The sequence below is a fragment of the Lemur catta genome, chromosome 24 (assembly GCF_020740605.2).
Source record: "Lemur catta isolate mLemCat1 chromosome 24, mLemCat1.pri, whole genome shotgun sequence".
In the NCBI taxonomy this organism is placed as follows: domain Eukaryota; kingdom Metazoa; phylum Chordata; class Mammalia; order Primates; family Lemuridae; genus Lemur; species Lemur catta.
The window spans coordinates 7,787,683-7,814,687 of NC_059151.1; the positions used below are offsets into that span (position 1 = coordinate 7,787,683).

At 37.4% G+C, this 27,005-nt stretch overlaps 1 protein-coding gene across 2 annotated transcripts in view; it reads left to right on the plus strand.

Annotated features, from left to right (window-relative positions):
• Nucleotides 1-27,005, plus strand: part of GRID2 (glutamate ionotropic receptor delta type subunit 2) — a 1,057,247-nt gene that overhangs the window by 660,111 nt on the left and 370,131 nt on the right. For both annotated transcript variants that reach the window (XM_045536712.1, XM_045536713.1), the window contains exons 5-8: nt 490-543; nt 8,295-8,468; nt 13,473-13,634; nt 26,690-26,809. In XM_045536712.1, the coding sequence (XP_045392668.1) occupies nt 490-543; nt 8,295-8,468; nt 13,473-13,634; nt 26,690-26,809 (510 nt within the window). The remainder of the gene's footprint in view (nt 1-489; nt 544-8,294; nt 8,469-13,472; nt 13,635-26,689; nt 26,810-27,005) is intronic.

A 27,005-nucleotide genomic window follows, 5' to 3' on the forward strand; every position in this document is an offset into this window, starting at 1 on the left:
TTCAGGAGAACATAGAGCAGTTTACTTACTCAAGACAGTAGCAAACATACACACAGGGACATACCAGAAAATAAGAATATTATGTTAGAGACAGAATGTAGAGAGCTACATACTTAGATATTTATTAGGTAGATAATAGAAAGTCATCAAAGTTTATTTGTAATAAGGATGTGATTTGAGATTTGAACTCTACTCTCAGTCTAATCACAAAACAGTATTATTTATGTTTTTTTTTCTATCAAAACCTGTGGTTTTCTAGGCTTTTGTTGAATTACATTTTTAAATTTAATTAGCAGGTCTACAATGCATCTACATGTCAAATACAAATGCTTCTACAGCGTTTTACTAATAATTTTCCATCTTCAATTGAATAACAAAGACCTTTCCAACATGTGATTCATTTTTTGCCAGTTGCAAAGTATATCCATTTAGTTTGGTTTGTTTTGCATGATTAATTTTGACTGATAGCTGGTTTGTTTTCTATTCTAGGTTGTGGAGACTAATTTGGTTGCTTTTGACTGTCACTGGATCATTATAAATGAGGTAAAGCCAACTAAACCTATTGTCAACTCTGTGATCTGTTTTCATACATATTGTCACAGCATTTCCTACGGCCTCAAATTTTTAGAGGAAACAGAACATGAAGTAAACTTTCAGCTTACTGAGTGAATGCTGTTAAATAAAACAGAATACAAAGTTTTTAAAAAGTCTAAAGGGCTTTGTTTCAATAAAATAAATGGAGAAAGTCTTCCCCACTGAGTATCTTTTAGCTTTTTTTGTTTGGCACATACTGCCTTCTGAGGGAGATCATCTTTATAAAAAGTATGCTTCGTTTTTGTAAGCAAAGCGAATTCCTCCCAGTGGAGTGCTTGTGTTCCATTTATATTTTAATGTTGTTTCTAGAGCTTTTAGATCCACCCCCCTTCCATGAGGATTAAATAGTTCAGTATATGAATATGAATAAACAGAGAACAGATTTTTCCCTTTTCATAAAGAAGTACAACTGTTTTAAGATGCACAGACTTGTCAAATTCTATGTGAAAGTCTTGATTTTTGCAAAGATAATGCATAAGATTAAAAATATATTACAGCCCAAGAGGCCTATGAAATAAGTTGTTCTATTAGCACCTGTTAGTCAGAAATGAAAAGGGCAATGAGCAGATCAGTTTTGGACAAATGTGATCATACAGATTTGTCCTCAGCAAGACATAATATTCAATCATACCCATTATTTATGAATAAAGACCAGGCATTATTTATCTATGACACTAAATATGGAATTATAGAATAATAAGATTTGTTTTGTGGACAAAATAGTATTTTGGGTAAGAATTCTGGTTTTGTAGTCAGCAAGATAGGTTCAGTTTTACTGTAAAATTTTTCAGCTTTGTTACCACGGAAATAATCTTCCTGTGCCTCAGTTCATTAGTTTGTATAGTAAGTATAATAAGATTTACTTTACAAATTCATAATGCAAGTTAAGTGAGATATTATCTAATGCTCTTAACACAGTGCCTGTCAAATGATATACAATCAATGGTAGTGCAAAAATGGTATCACATTAAAGTTCACAGATCACTTTCTCATACATTATTTTGTTGAATACTATACATTATTCTATGAAGTACTGAGGAAATGAGATACACAGAGGGTAAATGATTTGCCTGTCCTTACACAGAAAAGTAAAAATAAATCTCAGTTTCAAGTTGTTTCTCCTACACCACACTTCACTGATGGAATGGTTCTTTTTAGCTCAGTGTAAAGACACTGGAAACATCTTAAAAATCTGTTTTTGGTCTGCCAAACCTTTGGTTTATATGATTTGTCACTGTAGTTCTCATGTCAAATTAAGATATGTTTTTCTGAGATTCCCACGGGCAATGTGTACATGTGAGATCAGCTTTTCAGTGAATTTCTGATACCTTCTAATTTTTCTAATACCTCTTAATATTCCATCTAGAATGACTAAACATTAGGATAGAGGGAAGGACAAAGGGAAGGGAACTTAGCAAACCTTCACTATAACTTTTCAAATTAGATATTTCATTTCTATTTTTCTGCAAGGAAACTCAGTTTTGAAGAAGTTAAACGATTCACCAAATATTATACAACTATTAAGTGGTGATAATGGGATTAAAACTCAGTCCTTTTCACTGTAAAGCTTTTCTTGGTTTTGTTTTATTTTTTGATAATTATCCCTTAGGGTTAATCTTCTGGTAGCCATTTATCTCACTAGCTTTTGTCTTTGATTTAATTATTTTCTAGATTACTTTTTAAAAATAAAGAATCCTCCTAATCCCTTGTTTTTATCTAACATCTAAGTTCTGATAGAGAGTATACAACACAGATTTCTTGATGAAGAACAATCTGGAGTCATTTTACTTGTTCATGTCAATAAAGCTGACTAGAAAAATGAAGTGACTTCTTGCCTCTTTAGACACATAGATTAATCAAAACAAATTAACACTTATAATCATTAAATAGAAATGGCCATTCCCTTCTGCTTTTGGATAAGATTTCAGAAGAAACCCCTGAATTAAAATTTTTTTTCCATATCCAATTTAGCTTCTACAACTATACCTGAATCTTAAAAGTATGAACCCAAGTAGAGCCACCCAGAACATCATGGCCATTTATCCATTGTTTAAAAGTCAATACTCTCTTCGGAAGAAATTGCTCCTTCATATTATATAGGTGTAGCCTGAAAGACTAGCATGTATTTATTAGTGACAAATAGCATAGAAAGAATAATAAAAATGTTATATTTTATCTTTCATAAGAATTAGGACGATTTTATTGAACTTAGTGTTAAATTTTTTTTCATAAAATATTAGGAGGGAAAATATTGTCTTTAAATGGATTCTGTATAATTGGGCCACTATTTTGCAATATAAAACATCTATATAAAGAAAGCCATCTAACTGGTAAATAGTTCAATAAATGTTAGAAGTGTAGAAGATGATATAGAAGACCTCAATAATTTTCTCATTTTCAGATTTGGGTTTTCTACTGTAAATTGTCCTATCACTTTACCTTCACATCACTGAAACCCTTATCTCCCTAGTCCTTGAGCAAAGGTGCAATTTCTTTGGGGCAGGACAACACTGCCTAGTCTCTGAAATTTACAGTGTCCACAACCCATACCATTTACATTGGTTATTAGTTTCATCTGAACTAGGTTAAAACTCAGAGAATGAGCATGTTTTTTTATTTGCCTCTTAATAAAACCATCATCAGCTAGTATGTCCGAGGTCACCACTCTTGCTTTTGCATAACTCCATTTAGTCGCCTTATTCTCTCTGAAATATACCTCAGGAAACATGATTCTCACTCTTTTCTTACACACTCTTCATTTACATGCTTGTCTATAACATTTATAATGGGTAAATCATAATTTATCTGAATTTATATAAAAGAGGTAACATGGATTTCTCAAATTTGCTAAGGAGCTAATAAACTGTAAATGTAACAACAATAGCAAAAAACCCAACAACATGCAAATGCTCATTTTGACTGAAAATGGAAAACATGAATATGTCTAGTTTGGTTTGTATAGCTATTACTTTGTTGCTAATTTTAAAATGGGTTGCAAACATTTATTTAATCTTATTGCACCAATAGTTTTTTAGAGAGGGACTATAAATCAAAGTTGGCATAGTGCATCATGATACAAATTGATACAGAAACTTGAAAACAATATATTTTTTTCATTTGTGTTAAGTGTACTATAATAATGAGAGGCTGTACTAGCTCATATGGTGCAATCAATCATACGTTTAGTACTTGGTAATGGTATTTATCTTCTTCCTGCGATCAGCGGATCCAGCTCAGAATAGCCTTTCCATATAAGTATTGTCATCCCTTCAGGGCCCTGAAGCAGATGGCCGAGCACTTTATTTAAGTTTGACAAAAGTTAGATAGGAAGATGTAGTCTGTTTAGAGCTGCAAGAAGCCTAATGCTTTATGCACCCTTTCCATGCTCAGATAATACAAACTATGACCTGTGGTGTCCTGAGGGGATTTTTATCTCTTCCTATTCAAATACTCTAAGACATTATTCTGTTAATCATTACTGAGTACTGCACTTAAGGAGGAAGTTGTTGGTTTGGGGGTTTTTGTTGTTGTTTTGAGATTAATAAAGCCTATGGATGTTTTTCAATTTTTTTCTAATTTAGTGATGAATTGAACTGCTCACTACTAACCTGTCAAGCAGAAAGTTACCATTCTGTTTCTCTTCCTGTTGGTATATAGCCTACAGATGGTTTTGTTCCATTTTTCAACATAACGTTGGCATAACTGCCTCATGTTAAACTTTATGGATGTATCAAAGGGTCATCTTTGCTAAAGCATGAAGAATAAAAACAAATTAGAAAAAAAGCATAATCTTTTCATCTAAACCACATGGTAGACTGATTAATCTCATTACTAAACTCTGCTTTATTCAGAATTGTTTAACACTTTTAAAGCATTCCAGTGTATAAAATTAAAATTCCAGGTATCAATCTTTAGAAGATGGTTTGGTAAAATCTTGCCATTCATTTATTCATTAGATTTTTTATTTATCAACATTTATTGAATAGCTACTATGAGCCAGGGACTTGGTTAGATGCTAAGAGGTAAAAAAAAAAAATGGGAAAAGAGGGTAAAATGATGGAATAAAGGGGAAATAGGAAACTATTTCTTTGAATATTTTTAGTCTAAATTGGCATCTGATATAATGGATTTTGAGAGTCTTTTCTTCCCCCAAATTTTATTAATTTAAACCTAATGCTGATACACTACAAGGATTCAGCAGTGATTTGTTCTAGAAAGTGACCGTTTCTAGACAGGGTTGTATACCAGCAGATACTGTAGCTTTTCTTTTTCTTCCTTGGGTCTTACATAGTTCAGGATTATTGAAGCAAAAGGAATAAGAATATTTTGTTGAACAGATTGACTTGCTTCTTAATAATTTTTAATTATCCAGGTAAATTATTTTGGAAGAAACAGACTTTATGCTTTGCTTCTAAAGAAGTAAAAAAGAAAATTCAGGTACACTAAAATATATTTAGTTGTTTTTCATTACAGTATCAATTCTACTTTTATAAATATACTCAATCAAATAAAGAATATTAGAAGGACAAACAATTGTATAATTCAGGTTCTTTAAGTTCTTTAAAACTCTGGAATTCTGTATTTCTTTATAGACAGTAACATATTTGATAGTACTGGGGACTCAGGAGAATGAGAGCTTGTTTTGTAAGCTAGTTCTTCACATAAGTAATTTTAAAAATGTGACATTATTTTAAAAATTCATGGCATTAGAAAATACAGATCCTAATAGATTGTATAACAGTTTCACATTTTAACACAGAAGGTTACTTATTAATTTTCTTCCATTTAAAAGGATCTCTTTATAGATTAAGTGATTACTTCAGTGTTTATATGGCATTGCATCTGCCACTCTTGAAATGTACCTTTTGAAATGCAGGAGTAAAGTTCTGCAAATATAAAACAGCTGCATAATCAAGTTTTCATATCACTATCAAACTATTTTTGAGATCAAGTGTCAAAACTAAAATTATAAGTGAATTTTTTGAGACAGTCAGTTTCATTCAGAATGGCACATTCTTTTCTCCCAGAAAATAACTTTCCTTTCTCTTCCCAAAACAATAATAGGCAAATTATACTCAATTCAAATTGACGTTTCTGCAGATACACTGTAGTTGCTTAGGTACCTGAGAACATCAACCTTTGGAACCTCTGAAAATTAACTATCTCTTTTTATGAGTTTAAAAATCATCCTCTCAAAGGCCTTTCTTATGATAGATTACTTTATCATTCCATGTAGAATCATCAGGAAATTATATGCTGAAATAATGTATCCTTATAGTTTTAATTTCTAGCATTCATAAATATTAATCTAAAGAATTCTTTTAAGGAAATATGGACTTCTTGTATAATTCCTTCAGAGAGCATTTATTTTGATAACATTCATATATTCATCCTATGAATAGAATATTTTGAATAAAGACCTTGGAATCTGCCCGGTTCTTTAATTTTAAAATGAGAATAAGCAGTACTTAATTCAGAGTATTGTCTGTTAGCAGAAAATGAGGTAATAGCTAAAGTAGTTAGCATTTTGCCTAACGTAAATTTATATTAAATATAAATTTTTATCTCACTGTGCTGATTTGTAGTTCATCATGGTTGGTGTAGAAAGAGATGCTAATGTCTGATAAAATGTTGATAAATTTTAGTATTGCTGAAGAAAAAGGGACCACATATGTAATATAATTTAGTTAATATTATGAGAAAACTGGTAAAATTTTCCATTGCCTTTTAAATGAGAATTCTTGTCTGCACAGTATAAAATTTTTAAAATATGGAAAGACATTGATTACCAATATTAATATTAATTAACTTTAAAAGGTGTCTGGTTAAAGTTAGAGCTTAAAATGGAGTTGACAGGACACTGTTTAATTCTTTGTGAATAGATGACAGAGAATTAAAAAGCGACCTGTCTTTGCCAGAGTTTTTGGTGACCAGTGAAATGACACAGACTAACGGAAAAAGACTGCATTTTAAATGGAGAAAAACCATTTTTTATGGTACATTAAGAATTGATTAATCACCCAGAAACCTGGGATAATACACTGGATCCAGCTGATAGCAGATATTATTTTCTTTTCAGAAAAATCTCTATTTCATAAAGATTAAAAAAAAAAGGATAATTTGTAAATCTAACATACACTGCAAAGAAGAATAATATGCAATTAGTCCAGTAAGAAAGAAAGAAAATTTATACCTGTGAATTACCTTTTTCTCCTTCGCTTTTCTGTAATAATTCCTTGGATGAAAACTAAGAAATGCTCACTGCAGCCCAAAATTTATCTTGCATCAGATCTTTTGTTTGTGTTGCTTTAAGAATCTATTCAAACTGATGGCATGTTAATTGCACAGGCCTAATTGGTTTAAAAGGTTACAAATGGACACCATTAAGCACAAAGGGCTTCAGTAAAGATTACCTCAAAACTGAAATTATTTTGGTTACTTTTATTCTAATTCCATTCAGAACAGATGTATGTTATAAAAATATTATTTCATTCTTATTACTTCTACACTCATGACTAAATCTAAGTCTGGAGTTAGGAAGTGGAGGAAGAAGGAAGTAGAAATTACACTTCTTTGAGTTTGGCAAATAATCATATGCAAAACTAAATTCATTTATATAAAGAACATTAGGTTTCTTCCTTCACTCATCCTGATTCAGATTGTATTAAACAACAGAATTTTTCATCTTTACATGGACCACTATTGTCAAGACCGCAATTATATACTATATTCGTCTAACAGTGAATACTTCGTTTAATCTACTTTTTACCAAGAAAAACATACGAGTTAACACTAATAATTCTAATAAATAATTACAAAAAGTCTTAAAAAATAATATCGCCTCTTGCTCTTTTTATTTTCATCATTTGAAAGCCTCATTTTTCATTGCTAAGAAAAATATATATTACACTTACATTGCAACTATCTTTCTAGGTACTCAAAGTAATGGATACTTGAAATCCAGTAATGAATAATTAAGTATATTGGCAACTTCTTTTATGACTTTTTTAATGTTTTGATCACACCTACATTTTTCTAAAGTGTTCAACATAATAGCTCATAAATTTATTAATCAACCATATTTATGTCAAGTGTTCCATTTAAAATTGTTTAGGCACTAATGTATGTCATTTAAAGCTGTGGTCCCCAACACTCCCCGGCCCCCCCCCCGGCTGCGCTGTGAGGCCAGTTAGGAACCAGGCCACACAGCAGGAGGTGAGTGGCAGGGAAGTTTGTCTGTATTTACTGCCACTGCCCATAGCTCGCATCACTGTCTGAGCTCTACCTCCTGTCAGATCAGTGGTAGTATGAGATTCTGCATTATGATGAGTTGTATAATTATTTCATCACATATTACAATCTAATAATAATAGAAATAAAGTGCACAATAAACGTACTGTGCTTGAATCATCCTGAAACCATCCCCTCCATCTGTGGTCCATGGAAAAATTGTCTTCCCTGAAACCCATCCTTGTACCAAAAAGTTTGGGGACCACTGATTTAAAGCACAGTCAGGAACTGCAAATGAGTTGATCATTTTAAAGAAAATATGTTGTTTGTATTCAGATATGGGCTCAACATTAAGCTAATGTATTACAGTAACAGAATCCCTAACATGTCCAGGTAACAACTCATAAATGGTTTTGTGTTTTTGTTACTATATTAAAGTATTTCTAATTCTTCCAATTCTTATCTTATAGGAAATAAACGATGTGGACGTACAGGAACTTGTGAGAAGGTCGATTGGAAGGTTAACGATTATTCGGCAGACATTTCCAGTCCCCCAGAATATAAGTCAGCGATGTTTCCGTGGCAACCATCGAATATCTTCAACACTGTGTGATCCAAAGGATCCATTTGCTCAGAACATGGAGGTATATTCTAAATGCTAGTATATTTCTCCCGGGGTGCTTTGTTGGGTGATTACAAAAAGAGCTTTTTGAGTCACATTGGATTCAGAATTATATGTATTATCATTTCTGAACAATTCTCTCCAAAAATTATTAAATCTCATGGGGAGAAAGTGCTAAGAATTCGTGTCTTTATTCCTTTTGATTTCATTATAGAAAAATATCTACTTGTTTAATAAAAATATAATAAGAAAGAGTTATTTCCTCCTAAACAAATAGGTCTATAGGATTTCCCATGGGAGAATTTGTAATTGATACTCCTAATGCTAAACTTCAAATTATTAAGCTAATAAATTTGCTTGGCTTTTCTGGCATAAAAAAGCTATGGATGTTTATTTTATTTTTTTAAATAAAAGATTAGTCTTCAGTTTTAATAACTTCAACAAAAAAACTACTTAGAAATGCTTGGAGCTCTGACTCAGATGGGGCAAAGGCAATATACATCACCTAAACATTTGTACCCCCATAATATACTGACATAAAAGAATAATTTTAAAAAATGCAAAAAGTGCTATAATGTTATATAGTCATATCCAACTCCAATGGGATATAGCTGCAAGCTTCCCCATCCAGAATACAACAAAGAATTTGGAAGTAAATAAATTAAATCTCTGATCAGCAAAACAGAGAACACCAAATCCCTGCAGCTTACTCATAAGAATGCCCTTTAAATACTCACTTAAAGCCTGTTTCTTTTTTCTTAAGGAAAATCCTATCAGATTTTTTTTACTTTACACTGGAGATCTCAGTAAGTCCATTTGAAGGGTGTGTTACCAAAAGCAGGCACACTGGCAACAGCAGGGAGCCATAGCAGCGCTCACTAGCAAAGCAAGAGACAGGGAAAAAGGAAGCGGATACTCTACCTCATACATCCTACCATTGTAGGACTTTCCCTGTAAAAACAGGTCTGTGTTATAAAGCAGTTGCTAAAGGTATCACTGTAGTATAACATTAGCATTTAAGTTAATATTTAAATAATAACTCTGAGATATCGGCAAAGTTAATGTCATGGCCAATTTTAGAAGTCAGAAAAACATTGATGCATTTTAGAAACCTATTCTTTAAAGTGTTTGCCATGGAAAACATTTTAGTACTTAGAGATGTTCAATTTTAACAGTTTAGAAATGTAATCCTAGGAAAGCTAGTTCATCTCCAATAATACTAGATAAATAAGGTGACTTTGCAGGACTACTCCTTCTTTTGAAAAGTAACCCACATCCTCCCTATCCTTATTCACCCTTGAATATTTTTAGATGATTTGCCATTTATCCAATCATTTCCCCCATTCTCATATCACCGTAATGAGCAGCCTGGCTCCAGGATCCTTGTCCTGCAACTTTCTGTTCCATACTGGATTTTGCCAATTAAGCTATTTGTTTTTCCCCAAAACTTTAAACAAAATTTGTACCTAAATGGATCACTCAAATCTTCAAGTAATATTGATATTCTTAGAGTATGTCTTAAATATATTCTGTTGCTTTGAGTATTGCCTGATATCTATGACCAACTAGCAGGGTTTTTTTTATCCTGTTTGAGAAGTGTGGAACCAGAAGAATATTCAAACTGCACTGACAAATGTTCTACTTTTGAAATGCAAGTAATCTTGATCATCCACAAGATTCTCTCCTTGGACCTGTTATTTTCAAAATGTTTATGAGTATATGAATGAAAATGCATAAAACATGCCTATCAAATTTGTAAATGATATAAAGCTAATAGAGAAAGCTCATGTTATATTACATAATCAAGATTCAAGTTGTTAATATTGACTGAATAATAAGCCTAAAAGTTGAAATTTTACAGAGATAAAGTATAGGTTTAAAATCAATTATGTGAAGTCTAGATGGAAGATTCCTGGTTTGTCAGCTGTTCAAAGCTGTTACGTTAAAGGCAAATTCAGTATAAGCATAGCACAAGTCATATTTGCTCTAAACCATTTTAACAAAATCTTGTTCTCGATGTCAGAAGAATTCTGCTGTGATCAAGAGAGAAAATGTCTTACACGACTCTCTCCTAGTTATATCACATCTGCAATAATGTGTCAATTCTGGCTACTAAATTTTTAAACAGAAACATTGAAAAACAAGAGAAAGGTAGAGGAAGAGAGCTAAGATGATGAGCAGCCTACAAACCATACCAGACGGTGAACAAGTGAAAGGAAGGGAATGCTGCAGGGAAAGCGATAGATGGCACCAATATTGGAAGGCATAGGGTCAGTGGTGTCAAAGAACAAGTGTAGTGGCTGCAAGGTAGAGGGAAATGATTGGTCAGATATGGGATACTGGAGTTTAAGATTTTAGAGATGTATGTTTGTTTCCAGTGAATAATCATTTGTGATGGTTGTGGCTAAAGTAGAAGTGAAAATCGTCTGTGTAGAAATGGACGTGGTGACCTTTTTAAATGCCGAGAGAGAGTTTGGGATCACAGTGAGGGAGGAGTCAAAGACCTCACTACAACGAATGACCAACCGGTCAGTCAGCGATGGCAGAAAGGAGCGATAAAGTGTAGCACAGGAAAGACCATGAACTACAAAGGAAAATGAGTACTTGCCTGAGAAAGAAGTAACAGATTAGAAGGGGTTAGGAGGGGTAATGGAAACCTCAGACAATGTCTCCACCACTTCTTGATCCTGCAGTTTGGAATGTGGACAAATGAGGAGAGGCTATGATAACACCTATCACAGGGTGGGTACAGAGAATTCACTTTTAAGACCAGTGTAGATGCTCAAAGTGCATGCCTCAAGGTAGCAAAAAATAAATAAATAAATAAGTGTCACAGAAATGTCAGATTTGGCTAGAACCCAGTTTACCAAATTCCTCATGTCTTGACTTCTATCCAACCCACCTGGCTTTAAACTAAACTTTCTTTTTTTTCTTTTTTCCCATTCTTTGTCTTCTTTTATTCAATGCCTGTTTATCAAAAAACAAATATGTGCCAGGACTTACGTTAAGTCAAAGGGAAGTAAAGCACAAGAGGGAAAAAAGATGTATAAGTCCCTGTCCAGAAGGAACTTATATTCTAGTATGAAAGGCAGATTGAAAAATATCTTAGCATTATAACATGTTTCAATAGAGGTAAGCACTGAGATCCTAGGAGGTAAAAGAGGACTGTTCAACGTAGCCCAGGATGGGGAGAGAAGATGAGAAGTAGTCAGGGTAGGATTCTCCTAGCACGTAACCTTTGAACTAAATATTGAAAAATGTCACCTCGTTGGAGAAAGGTAAAGAGCTATCAAAGGATGCTACCCTGCCAATCTCAAATACACACTTAAAGCAATCAGTAAGAAAACAAAATAAAGCCAGAGAGATAAGAAGAAGCAAGTTTGAGACAGTGGGGCCAGGAGAGGTTAGAAAAGGCCAGATAATTGCATATTATTTTGAGAAGTCTATTAAAAGATTTTCCCTGGATTGTTGGGTACAGCTCTTTCATTCATCATGTTTCTGCTACGTTTTCCTGTTGGGTCTTTACAATCTAATTCCATCTTGAATTTTGATTCATGGGCTACTTTTAACTTCCAGTCTCACGCTTTATTCATAGCAGGTTTCAGCTATGCTTTTCTAGTCTGTATAATAATTATTTGGCAGGATGGGATGAGGGTGGGGCGGGGTGAAAATAGCAAGCCCTAATAATTCCTTGTAAAGAACCAACTTATATTTCACACAATACATGAATGTGCAAAGTTTCTTCAAAGAAAGACCTGACTTCCATAAGTATTATACATATAAAATGACGCTTAACAAACCCAAAGGATTAAAGATTTACATGGTATGTGAAAGAAAACTCACAAGGCACTGTTAGGAACCTCTAATTAACAGTTGTGCATAGAATCAAACTCTAATTATACCAATAGTTGAAGCTTAGTACCATCCTGTGATGTGGGCAGACTATTTTAAAAATTTCCTACATGATTAATTATAACCAAAGGACAATCCACATACTCCTCCCTTTGTTTATTAGGGAAAACTGCAATAACACATTTCTAAAAACCTGGGAAAATCTCAATGCTTTAGGATGGAATTAATTGCTACATTGATTTCTAATTCTTTATTTTATATTGGGTTTTTCCTTCTAAGAGGTAATAATATAACATTTAATAGTTTTTATTGACCTAAGATACCTTTCAGTGTTGTTTTCTGAATAATTTTTAACTTCTTTGAAAAATAAGCACCTTTGGTAATTAATTGACAGCATGGATAGTAGCTCTGGCAAGACTTAATTGTAAGAGTGCAATAGACCTTAGCAAAAAATGGCTATACTTCATTTTTCCATCTAAGTAGAAAGAAGATAATAACATGGTTACCTTAGAAGAAGAAAGTGTTAATGTAAGCATACATTCACAGAGGATTAATAATTTATGGTATTTGTCACATTAATGAATTGCAATGCATGTGTATGCCTATATAACTTCATATAGATCCTTGATCATTGTATATAATATTTAGAATGATTCTGTTCTTTCATTCTTTCATTATGGACTCCCCATAGACACAAATGTACACACATGGCTGCTTCCTTTTTATACACCTATGACACTCATATATAAGATGGAGTTGATATTTCTCCATCTGAATAACTAGAATGCAAAAACTTGACATATTCAGAAATGATATTATTCAGTTTGCCCTTTGAATCTTAAACTCTTAGCTCTTTACCTCCTCAGAAAGAAAGGCCAATGATATTCTAAGGTCTGACACTAAAACCCTTATCTCTGTCGAAACTTCTTTTTTTTTTTTCTTCTCTTTCATACCTAAATAAGCTGAAAAGGCAATTGAGGCGTACAATCAGACAAGACTTCAGCCTCAAGGGCAAAATTGCTCAGGAAATGACAAAAGAAACCTTCTGCTTAATAAATAACTCAGTAAACCAGCCATCTCTGACATGAACAGAAGCAGCTGAGCCGATGATTTTCTCCTTATTCTTGATGGCTGGCATCAATGATTTTAATGATCACTGTCTATGTCTTTTCAGATTTCAAACCTTTACATATATGACACAGTGCTTCTGCTTGCTAATGCTTTTCATAAGAAGCTGGAGGACCGAAAGTGGCACAGCATGGCGAGTTTGTCATGTATCCGAAAGAACTCCAAGCCTTGGCAGGGAGGGCGTTCCATGTTGGAGACCATCAAGAAGGTAACTTCTGATAAATATTTTACTTTTCTTAATTTTCATGTGAAAAGAATACAGTGAATCCTTGTTTGATGAGATACCTTTTAGAAGAATTCCTTCTTCACTAATATTGCTGCCAATTCAAAGCACAAAATAGTGCAATGGAAAAATAAAATATTAAAAAAGAAAAATGTCAGAGGGGTCACAAAAATACATAAAAAGAGGGGCCTTTATTTAATTGTAAGGGAATTTTATACAAAGAAAAAATTGGTGGTTGAGATATTTTAAATTGCCTTGGCTATGTCATTAGCATTAGTGATACTCAAATTATTTGGGTTCCTATCACAAAGTACAAAAACTATTTTTTTAAAAACCATACCGTCAACTAGAAAAATTAACAGTAAACTTAGTTAGCATTTTTTTCGTTTAGATGATACATAGTAAAACGTTGGATGTGATGACCCTTAATTTATCTTTCTACAAAGATATTATTCGCAAATAGCTCATATGTTGCAGCATTTTGAACTATTTTAGATACTTGATTGCATTATTCTTCTTCACTGCCAATATGTTGCTTAGCCTAGCTATGATCTTTTTGGCTTTGCTACCTGTTCCATTCCCAGAAGACAGTTTATGTTGTTTAGCTCCTCTCAGTGGTATAAGCATTCTGCAGTTTATTAGCCTCTTTGTCGTGTCATCTTCGCTGACACTTTTCGTTTGTCTTGCACAGCTTCTTGGATTTAAAATGAAATGATTAATAAAATAAACAAATTTTCCTGTACCCTTTACACAAAGGAGACAGGCATTTGGAATTTTATATTTTTTATTTTACCTATCCTTCTCCTTTCTGGATATGTTTGCCTTTTACTCCCAAAACGAAAAGAAAAATAGCTAGTCAAATGAAATGTGAATGCATTTAGAAAAGTCAGAGAAAAAAACTAAAAATTTAGTATTAGAAGTGAATTAGATATTAAAAAAAAAAACCCAGGAAGTTGTGGAACGATACATTTCAAATGGAGAATAGCTTGGATCTTTCTCTTGGCACTTGTCTTAGTCCCTTTTCTGCTGCTCTAACAGAATACCACAGACTGGGAAATTTACAGAGAGCAGAAGTGTTTTGGCTTATGGTTCTGGGGCCTGGGAAGTCCAAGACCATGGCTCCAGCATCTGGCAAAGGTCATCCCATGACAGAACGGTATCACATGGCAAGCAAGCCGTGAGAGAAAACGGGGGCTGAAATTCCTTTGTAACTAATCCACTGCCATCATAAGAGCATTAATCCATTCATGAGGGTGGAGCTCTCATGGCCCAATCATCTCTTAAAGGTCCCATCTCTTAAGACAATTAGAAAGGCAATTAAATTTCAACATGAATTTGGAAGGACGTCAAAATTATAGCATTCCACCCCTTCCCCCCCCAAAAAAAAACTGATGTCCCTCTCACATATAAAATACATTCATTTCTTCTAGGTAGTCCAAAAAGTTTGAACTTGCTTCAGCATCTACTCAAAAGTCCAAATTCTAGAGTCTAAACTAAATCAGTTATGAGTGAGACTCAAAGCACAGTTCATCATGATGCAAATTGTTTCTAGCTATGAGCTTCTGAAATCAAAACAGATTATCTACTTCCAAAATATAATGATGGGGCAGGCATAGGACAGACATTCCTCTTCCAAAAGAGAAAAATAGGCAAGAAAAGAGGGGTAACTGGTCCCAAGTAAGATCAAAACCCAACAGAAAAAATAACATTAAGTCTCAAAGTTAGAGAATTATACCCTTTGACCCCATGTCCTGGTTCCTGGGTACATTGGAGCAGGGATTGGGCCCCTAAGCCCTCAGGCAGCCCCTCCTCCAAGGTTTTGCTGGGCTCAGCCTATGCAGCTTTCACAGGCTGGAGTTACATGCTGATGGTCCTACAGTTCTGTGGTCTTGGGTTGGCCCTACTTCATGGGTCTGGTAGGCATTGCCCTAGTGGAAACTCTGTGAAGGCTCTGATCCCACATTTCCTCTCAGCATTGTCCTAGTAAGGGCTCTCTGTAGTGGCTTCACCCTGGAGACAAGTGTCTTCCTGGGCCCCCAGGCATATCATGACATCCTTTGAAATCTAAGTGGAGGGGGCCATACCCCCATAGTTCTTTCACTCTGTGTACTGCAGCGTTAGCACCACATGGATGCTGCCAAGGCTTACTGCTTGCACCCTCTGAAGTGGCATCCCAAGCCACAGCTGGGCCCACTTGAGCAGCCTGGGACAGCTGAGGAATGCTACACTGGAATGCTATGAGCAGAGTCCTGAGGTGGCCTTGGATGGTGAGCCCATGGAGAGTACCCTGGACCCATTGTGTCCTCCTAGCGCTCCGGGGCCTGAGATGGCAGGGGCAGCCTCAAAGGTTTTCAGATGCCTCCGGGATCTTTCTCCCACTGTCTTGACAAATAGCACATGGCTCCCTTCTACTCGCATGAATCTCTTTTGCAAACAGTTGCTTGGCGGGACCCTTAGTATTTCTCTCCTGAACATGCTTTTTCACTCCTTCCATAGCAAGGCTGCAAATTTTTCAGATCTTTCCATCTGTTTCTCTTTAAATTATAAATTCTATTTTTAAGTCATTTCTTTGCTTACATATTTTACTGTTTGTGGTTAAAAGTAGCCACACAGCAGCCTGAATGCTCTGCTGCTTGAACTGTATTCGGTCAGATATCCTAGTCCATTGCCCTTTAAGGTCTGCCTTCCATAAAGTCTTAGGACATGGACACAATTCAGCCAAGGTCTTTGCTACTTTATAACAAGGATGGCCTTTACTTCAGTTTTTAATGCCTGATTTCTCATTTCTGTCTGAGATCTCATCAGAATGACCTTTACTGCCCATATTTCTATCAACGTCTGTTCACAATCAATTAAGTAAACTCTAAGAAGTTCCAGACTTTCCCTACAGCTATTCTCTTCTGAGCCCTCTCCAGGATTGGCCCTAATGCTCTATTCACATCCATACAGTCTGTATGGAGCCTACTCCTCCAGATTCTTCCAGCCTTTACCCGTTACTCAGTTTCAAAACCACTCCACATTTTAAGCTAGTTGTTACACCAACATCCTCATTGTTTGCTATCAGTTTTCTTAGTTCATTTTCTCCTGCTAGAATACCACGGATTGGGTAATTTATAAAGAACAGAAGTTTATTTGGCACATGGTTCTGGAGGCCAGGAAGTCCAACAGCATGGTGCCAGCGCCTGGTGAGGGTCATCCCATGGCACAGGGACATCACATGGCAAGAAACCACATGAGAGAGAAAGAAAAAGGGGGCAAAACTCTAGTGATAACAAGGGCGCTCCTGTGATAATGGCATTAATTCATTCATGGGGGCAGAGCCCTCATGACATAATCACCTCTTAATACCATTACGATGGCAATTAAATTTCAACATGAGTTTTGGAGGGGACTTTCAAACCATAGCAGTACTGTTTCCTCTTTGCAAAAGAATCACCTTAATGAGAATTTAGGATATTATCAACACAAGTACTTGAGAATTATATGTGTTGACTATATTGGCAGAGAAAGATTTTTCAGCTGAAAATGAATAAGTCAAATCTATACTCAGGGTGTTGCCAAAATCTTCCAGCTTTATCTATGTAGAGAGCTAGCAGGTGTGAATCCAAGGGAGGTTGTTGAACATGATTCTGATCCTGCCAATTTATTAATTTATGGTTTGGCTGGGATGCAGGCACCTGAATATATTTATTCTTCTGAAGCTTTCATACAAATACAGAATAATAGTTTAGAAGGTTGCTTAGGAGACACTTATTTAGTGAGAGTATCAGTGGAAACGAAAGAGACACCATAATATGTCAGTATGTCTCATGCAGCAATTCAATATATAAAATGCTGCTCTTAGAATATCCATAATCAGTGGGAGCAGAGCAAGAGGGCTAAATAGAAACCTCCAGTAATCATCCCGCTGCACAAACACCAAACTCAACAACTATCCACACTAGCAAGCACCTTCACAAGAACCCAAAAAATCAGGTGAGCAATCATACTCCCTGCTTTTAACATTATATCAAGGAAAGAGATACTGAGGAGGGAAGAAAAGACAGTCTTATGTTGGCTACGCATGCCTCCTCCATCCCCTGGCAGTGCTCCAGCTGTGCATGCACAGTGGACAGAGAATCTGTGTACCTGGGGAAAGGAGAGTGAAGTGATTGTGGAACTTTCCATTGAAATCCAGCATCTCCCTGGCACAGGGGAACACAGCACAGGGCAGAATTTGGCTGGGGCCCATGAAGAGCATTTACACCAGCCCAGCCAGAGAGACACTGTCTACCCCAAAACCTGAGTTCTGGCTAGCCCCACCACTGGCCGACAAAAAGCAGCCTGGAACTAGACTAAATTCATAAAGCAATTGGGCCACAAAGACCGCAGTCCTTGGGCATTTCCTTTGGATGTGCTGGCTCAGAGCCAGTGGACTTGGAGTGCACATGACCCAGTGAGACACCAATAGTAGTGGGCAAGCCAGTGCCTGTGTCACTCTGCCCTACCACCCCGAACTACAGGCAGTGGGGCTCAGGAAGTCTTTTTGTACTTGGGGAAAGGAAAAGGAAAAGTTCAGAAGACTTTGTTTTGCAACTTGGGTACCAGCTCAGCCACAATAAAATAAAGTACCAGGCAGACTCCTGAAGCCCCTGACTCCAGGCCTTAGTTCCTGGAGGGCATTTTGGAAGCCATCCTGGACCTGATGCTGCCCTGAAGGGAAAGACCCAGTCCTGGCAGGATTCACCACCTACTGAATAAAAAGCCCTTGAGCGTTGAATAAACATCAGAGGTAGCCAGGCAAAAGTCACCATGGGCTTTGGGTGAAACTGGGCTGGTTTCAGGTGTAACCTGGCGCTGGTAGCCACAGGGGACTTTGCCTGGTAATTCAGGGAATTCTCCTGTGTCTTACTCAAGTCCACCAAGGTGGTACCACCAGGGGTCTGAAAGCAGTACTGGGCTTGGGGCAGCCCCCGTGCTGATACGGCTGCAGTGACCAAAGACGTAGATCACAACACTCACTTCCCTTTGAATACCTGGAAAGCCTTCTCAAGAATGATGGGTTCGAACAAGCCCAGACTGCACAGATTAAAATAAATACCTACCTCCTCAATGCCCAGACATGGACAAACATCCACAAGCATCGAGAACATCCAGAAAAACAAGACTGCACCAAATAAACTAAATAAAGTACCAGTGACCAATCCTGGACCCATGGAGATAGGTGACCTTTCAGACATAGAATTCAAAATAGCCGTCCCGAAGTTCAATGAACTTCACACAACACAGAGAAGGAATTCAGAAGCCTGTCAGGGAAATTTAACAAAGAGATGGAAATAATTTAAAAAATGAAGCAAAAATTCTGGAGCTTAAGAATTCCATTGACAAACTGAGAACTGCGTGAGAGTCTCTCAGCAGCGGAATTGACCGAGCAGAAGAAAGAATTAGTAGTGAGCTTGAAGACAGGCCACTTGAAAATGCTCAGTCAGAAGAGGAAAAAAGAATAAAAAAGAATGAAGCCTGCTTACAAGATCTAAAATAGCCTCATAAGCACAAACCTAAGGTACACTGGCCTTAAAGAGGAGGGAGAGAGAGAGATTGGGGTAGAAAGTTTATTCAAAGAAACGGTAACAGCAAACTTTCCAAACCTAGAGAAAGATATCAATATTCAGGTACAAGAAAACCACAGATCACCAAGCAGATCTAACCCAAACAAGACAACCTCAAGGCATTCAATAATCAAGCTCCCAAAAGCCATGGATAAAGAAAAGGTCCTCAGGGGAGGAAAAAAAAAAATAAGGGAGGGCCAAGATGGCGGACGAGAAAAGCCGCCAGCCGGCCTGTCTCCACAAGACAGATTTTAGAAGAAAGTGAAAAAAAATAAGCCGGCAGACAAACGTAGACTGGATGGGGGTCGGGAGGAAGGTGCCTGAAACTAGAGGAGACCCCGCGGGAAGAGGCTGCGGAGGGGAACGGGAAGGAGAAAGGCCCCACAGGCTTGGGGACCAGCGACCAGGGTAGGTGGCGGCTAAATGTCCCTCCCTTGCTTCGGGGACGGCGGGTGGCTCCTGGGCGGTTGGGGACACCTGACGACACCTGACGACAGCGGCCCAGAGAGCGGGAGCCTCTTGCGGACAGGGCGGGCCCGGCCCGGCTCCCTCAGGCCCGAGCCGGGGGCGCCGTGTGGCCTCGTCCCGCTCCCCGCGGCCGACAGAGCGGTGCGGCCGACAGAGCGGTGCGGCCGACAGAGCCGGTGTGGTGCGGCCGACAGAGCCGGTGTGGCCGGCAGAGCGGTGCGGCCGACAGAGCCGGTGTGGCCGACAGAGCGGTGTGGCCGACAGAGCGGTGTGGCCGACAGAGCGGTGCGGCCGACAGAGCGGTGTGGCCGACAGAGCGGTGTGGCCGACAGAGCCGGTGTGGCCGACAGAGCGGTGCGGCCGACAGAGCGGTGCGGCCGGCAGAGCGGTGTGGCCGACAGAGCCGGTGCGGCCGGCAGAGCGGTGCGGCCGGCAGAGCGGTGCGGCCGACAGAGCCGGTGTGGTGCGGCCGACAGAGCCGGTGCGGCCGACAGAGCCGGTGCGGCCGACAGAGCAGGTGCGGCCGACAGAGCCGGTGTGGCCGGCAGAGCGATGTGGCCGACAGAGCCGGTGCGGCCGACAGAGCAGGTGCGGCCGGCAGAGCAGGTGCGGCCGACAGAGCCGGTGTGGCGCGGCCCGGCGGCGTCCGCGGGGACGGGACCTTCCCTCTCAGGCCCGCGGTGGACCGGGGGGCGCTCAGGCCGTGGCTCCCGCCCGGGGACTCGAGGACAGCGGGCAGGTCCCGAGGGGGAGACACGGACCCGGCCCGGGCGCCCCGTGGGCGACGTGAGACCGGCGCTCCCTTCCCTGGCAGGGTCGGGGACTGTCTCCGGGGCCCAGGGGACACATCCCGGACACCCGGGTCTCAGTCGCATTGCAGGGGCCACAGAAGGGCCATTTGTGAAGGGGCCTACTGAGTGTGTGAGCCCCCAGGGCAGCTCAGCGTGCTGGGGGGCGGCCCTGCTCCCACGGGAGGGCCGGGGCCCAGCTCAGGCTGCGACCCTGGGCAGGGACCCTCCCGCCGGCGTCACAGCCAGGCCAGATCCACTGGCTCGAGGTCCCGCCTGCTGGCACAGGCCCGGGGACACCGCGGAACAGGGCGGGGTGGACAGGAGCGAGGTGCTCCAGCCTGGGGGTCTCAGACAGCCCCACCCTCACCCGCAGACTTTTCTGCTGAGCGGGGCCATTCCAGCCCCACGTGGATCCTAAGAGGACTCATTGACAGGCAAGAGAAAATGGGTAACCGACACGCAGCAACCACACGCATCATGAGTATAATCACAAGGCTGCCTGATTTACCAGAGTACACAGAACACATAGAATTGTTTGGACTGAAAAGAGATTGAGGAAAAAAAAAATTCCTATGTAGGTAAATGAAAGACATTAATGAATTTTTAGATGCAACAAGACATGAGTTTTAGAAAGAATACCTTTATCTCTTTTGTTTAATTAAAAATAAACTAAGAAAAATAACATTCAAAATATAATTATACAAATAAAACCACTTATCATTTTCTATGTATTCTACATGAGTAAGCCAATTAATATTTGATAGATCCTTAAATTAAATACTGTTATATTGACTTAATTAATTGATTTCTGTTAAATTCTTTTTGGCAATTATTTTAAATACTAAATGTGGAAAAATAGCAAATACCAATATTTGTGGAGTATCCCAAATCTTTAAGTACCAGTATACTTTATCATATTGATATATGTTGATCCACATTGATATCTAATAGAGATATCTTGATGTACGTTGATATCTGAAAGAATATTCTTTGAAATGGCAAAAATATTAAAATTATACCAATTCTTACATGGTAATTTATTCATTCAGCAAATATTTATTGAATACTACCATATGCTGTACTGTGAGATCACAGAATGAAAGGAAAATAGAAATATCAAAAATAATTACAAGTGTGATTTGTTCTGCAAAAGGGGAAACAACAACTGTTCTGGAAATATGTGATTGGAAGGCCTACTTTAGGCCTAAGAATGACAGATAAGTGGAAACATTTAGGATGAGTAGGCGTTAGCCAAGAAAGGAAAAAGAAGAGTATTCCAGAAGTGGAGAAGGAAGATTCTTTCATGCAAGGGGAATAGAACGTTTTCAGGCTTGGAGGAAAGAGAGCTGGCCACATTTAAGCATCTGAAACAAGCTCACAGTGGCCAGAATAGACAGAGAATAGAGACATGGTTCCTTATAAACAAAGAGAAGGGGAAAGATCCTGAAGGTTTGATAAACTATGGTAAAGTTTTTAAACCGTACTCGAGGGGTGAGGTGACACTGACATATTTTAAACAGGGTGGTGACAAGATCAGATTGTCCTGTGGCTGCCAAGTGGAGAACCCATTCTGCAGCTGCCATTGGACCAGGGCAGACTGGATGAGGGAACACCGATTGGGAGGCCAAAGCTCCCACTTAGAGGAGGCCTGGCAAAAGTGTGAGCCATGAGACAGATAGAAGTAGCTGATCTTTGAGAGAAATTTAGGGGATTGAAATAAGATTTGGTGATTTAAGAGAAGTGTGTGAGGATAAGGAAGAGTAAAATGGTGATTCCTGGGTTCATGGTTTGGAAAAAAATAACTCTGATAAGTTACATTGATGGGTTTTGTAGACTTTTTAAAAATTTGCATACTTAGAGGAATGGAAACCTATTACTTTGCTTTTGGTATAAGGTACTATGCATCATTTAGAATTAACCAACCTGAAAGAGAGAATTTAGAAAAACATAATCTGACTTACCACACACAGTATTGACTTGAAATGTAATTGACTTTTTCACAAGTCTGTATGCAAATAAACTTACTGCCACAGAAGATTTTAAAAATGCCATCCGTGCCCTTGGCATAGGCATCTTGCAGATTCACAAATGTTCGTTCCAACTTCAGGTTATTTGAATCCTAAAGTGGGTAAAATGACATAGAGTTTAATTTAATTCAGTTCACCAGACATTTTTTGAGCCATTCACTATGATATACATATGGTATATTAGACATACAGTTTACGTAACCTAGAGGAAAAAATATAAAGCAGAAGATGAAGATTTCAGTTTGGGTTCCTTAATTAACTAGTTGAGTGGGCCTCAGTTTCCCCTAAAATGGAGACTGCATTATCAAAATGATAGTAACATCCTAGTCACTTTTCAGTTTGCTGCAAGTTTCAATTATAAATGACTATTTGAGGATATATATATTTTTATAAAGATATGGGTATACATATGTACATACATATATACACATACATATTACTATAAATGTTATATGGCAACTCAAAATATCCTAAGGATTTCATATACATATTTTTTGGTTTTATTTTGTTTCTTGCATCCTGTATCCTGGCATTTATCTACCCACCATTATATATCTTTGCTGGGTAGAAAATGTGGTATTTTGCTTGTATCAGGGATGTTTCACTCTAAACATAATCCTGATGGAACATGTAGGCATCAGGACATGCCACCAAGTCTGGCATCTCCTGGTGTGTTCACTGCCTCGGTGGGCTCATGGTTATTTCACGGGGTGCCCTTGTTTACCAAGCATGTCTGCAGTTTACAAGGAACCTAGGAATATGTTATAAAGAAACTAGGTAAGAATGATAAATATTTGATGTTCCATATGATCCTCCAAAAGTGTCTCTAAGTTACTTTGCAATTTCAAGTATAGGAAAAGATCCTTCAGCCCCATAAACAGAATGACGTAAAGTCTTATTAACTATATTTTTCACCTTTTTTCCAACTTACGCTATCCATAGAGAAATAGCAAACCTTTACTTTTCAAAAGCTTATTATCCAATGGTAAACTATTCCCAACCTTTGATTCTCCTCTTTTATTTGTTTTTCTCTTTGCTCTTTGTATTTGATGTCCACTGGTATTTCTGTATCAAGTAGGTAGAATGAAATCCAAACTAATTTTACTCAGTATTTTAAAAAAGGTTTACGCTGGCAACAATTTTTACTATTAATTTAAATGACATTCAAAATCATTTGCATGTGTTATTCCTGCTATCAATGCCCCATTAGCTTATTTTGTTCAGGATCTGCTGCATCACCAAGAGATAAAAAATACACCCATGCATGCACATAATGACCATTCCTTGCAACCTGGCCAGTACACATTTTTGCCAAGGCTCTGTTTTCAAGGTTAATCTGAGGATAGATGAAAAAAAGCTCAAAAGCCGTGGAATCTTCCAAAGCAATAAAAAATCAGAGAGGTTAAATCTGGGTGAAATAACAAGGGGCTTTAGTTAAAGGGTTTGTTTGTTTGAAATGCTGACCTCTCAAGAATCGCTGACATCTTTGTGAGAGAAGGTTTCCCTGATTAGGCATGCCAAGAGCTCATTAAGAATATGGCATAAAGAAGATAAATTACAGAGTCACAAAGGTGAACAAGGTAAATGGAGGTCACAGCAAACTAAATGCAAGTCCCCTAACTTCTTGGTTTTTGTACCTTGTTCAATGTTAAGTACACTGAGTCACTCAGTGACAAATACAAGCGAGGGGTAAAGACATGGCTTGAGCGGCTATATGAATATTGATTGGGAATAATAATGTAGCACCAGGTAGTCTAATGCTGAAATGTTGAAAAATTTCAGGGGCCTAGTATTTTTGCTATGTAGCAATCATATTGATATACAATATTTTTTCCTTTTTCCTAGAAATAAAGTACTAAGACAGAAATTTAAGATTCTGATATAATTAGCAGATATTTTTGAGGTAGATGTGTGATTGGGGACAAGAAAATCTCTTATTAAAAGATTTTTGAATACCAGTAGTTTGAACCCATGTATAGTAACATAAGCTATATTTTTCTATCAAACTCCTATAGTATTTACCATGTGGAGATATTAAAAATAATAAGATCCACTATATTTACCTTGATCTTTAAAATCTTAAGTGATAATTGGATGTTTTGAGATATTAATACTGAGCTAACACACAGGTTTGATCAGACTTGCAAGAATCAGATATATTAAACTGCGTTGCTGCCGGGTCTTTTCCTCTTGCATTGGAAATGCACGTTCTGTCTCCAAGGAAGGTTTCACATGTTTACCTGTCACCACAGGGGGCATTTCCGTTATGAAAGATCTCAGGTTTTGCCCTAGAAAGTATAAACCTTCAAGACATTTTTCAGGGAGCTACTAACCATTAATCCGTAAATCCTGGGTTTATTTTAGTACAATATTTCCTTAGCCTGGGATATCTTGCTAAAGGCTTTGTATGTATAAGGACTCTTACTCCTAGTAAACATTACTGGTTTATTTTATTACTAGTTCATTATGCTAGAACTTGGAGTTCTAGGTGACAAGGATGTTAGACACCCCACCCCCAATCCAGGCCACTCCCCTACACATACATCAGTAAAGGGAGTGAATAGATCCTAGACCAGCTGTTTTAACTCGTTTTTCCCCAAGTACTTATCAATGAAATGTACTGAGTTGGAATTTGGAAAAAAAACATATTCTTAAGCCATCTAAGTATTCAGGTATATAATGAATTTTGGAAACCCAATAAACTTTAATTTAAAAAAGTCAAGACCATGTGTACAATGTCTAGGAGAGCTAGAAAGCCTCAAAAATTAAAGAATTAAATAATGGCAGAGGTAATAATGAAGATAATGATAATAGTAATTAAGCTCTCATCCTATGTCAAGCACTCTTCCATATTGTTTACATGTAGTATAATAGGAATCATCATAATCTTCTGGTGTAGGTACTATTATTTTTCCCATTTATCAGATACAGAAATTGAGGCATAGAGAAATTAAATAACTTAGCCAGGTTTACACAGCTGGTAGATTCTGGTGCCATTGGTGAAATCCAATAAGTGTCACCTATGCTGAATCATATATCAAAAGAGCACAGGCATATCAAATCCAACAGGCTTTTTATAAATAAAACTGGATAGCAGAGGAGAAGCTAGGAAATAATAGTGTAGGATTAATTTTATTGATTATTACTGTTACAAAATAAAATAGAATATAAATTGAAATTAATGACTAAGGTAGACAAACATCAATCAACAATCGTTTATTAAATTCCTATTATGAAATTATCATCAAGTGATGGGCAAAAAGGCGTAGATGAAGTAGGAGATATAAAAACATAATACCAGCCCCAAGAAAAGACAAGAAATGGAGTTACAGGTTATGGCAAGTGAAATATGTTTAAATATTAACATCATAGAGATGATAATTGAAGCAATTTACAAATTGAGATAATTTGTTGTCCAAATAAATGTTATTAATAAGCAAAAATTTTAAGTTAGACATACTTTAGCATTGAAGTGACTCAGAATGTAATTTTCATTTGTAAAATCCTAAAAAATATGAAGGCTGATGAACTTAACTGAGAAAAGAATGATAAGAAAGAAAGAAGTATGACCTACATTGCCATGTGTTGGAAAGTGAACATCTGTCATGTTGAAGGAAAGATGAAGCTTGGAAATCCCCAATGAGTCTCAACATCCAGCACTACCAGTTAAGAGCAAAAAGAGATCTCAAGCCTAAGTTAGCTTTCTTTTACTTTTAATTTGGAAAATATATTTAATTTCAAAACCATGGAGCAAAGAATATTATCGAAACTTGTCTCCAGAGTAGAGTTCACGCTGTCCAGAAGCATCTTGTTTTCTGACTAATGGACCCATGCAAGTCACAAGGTGTGGTGGCAAAAACTCTAGCCTGGAACGTAGTGTCAGCTCTATCATGGTGTCATTTTGAGCAGCTGTTTGACTATTTGGGTCTAAATTTCTTTGTCTATACGACAAATAGGTGAAAATGGATTAAGTGATTTCCAAGATTACTTTCAACTGTACTCCATTTTATGCTGTGTATCTATTTAAAAATAGCCTGTCAATAATTGCATGCTTGAAATATTTATTTTATAGATGGAAGTAGAGTTCCTAGCCCTTCCTCTTATGTTTTATTATTATTATGTTTTTACTTCTGAAATTTTACATCAGTATCTGTTCTCTTCTTTAGGGTGGAGTTAATGGGTTGACTGGAGAGCTAGAATTTGGAGAAAATGGAGGCAATCCCAATGTCCACTTCGAAATTCTTGGAACCAACTATGGAGAAGAGCTTGGCAGAGGTGTTCGCAAAGTAAGACCAGACACACTGATAAATATGCTTTTTCCAATACTGTGGTTTTGCTTAATTGTTCTCCAGGAAACATGATTATAGGACACATTAAAGTCTCATTGTAGTTTGAAAGAGAAAGGAGAAAGAGAATTATGCATTGATATGACATTAAATACTTAACCAAAAGTATTAAGCAACAAATTCTGTACATGCCTTA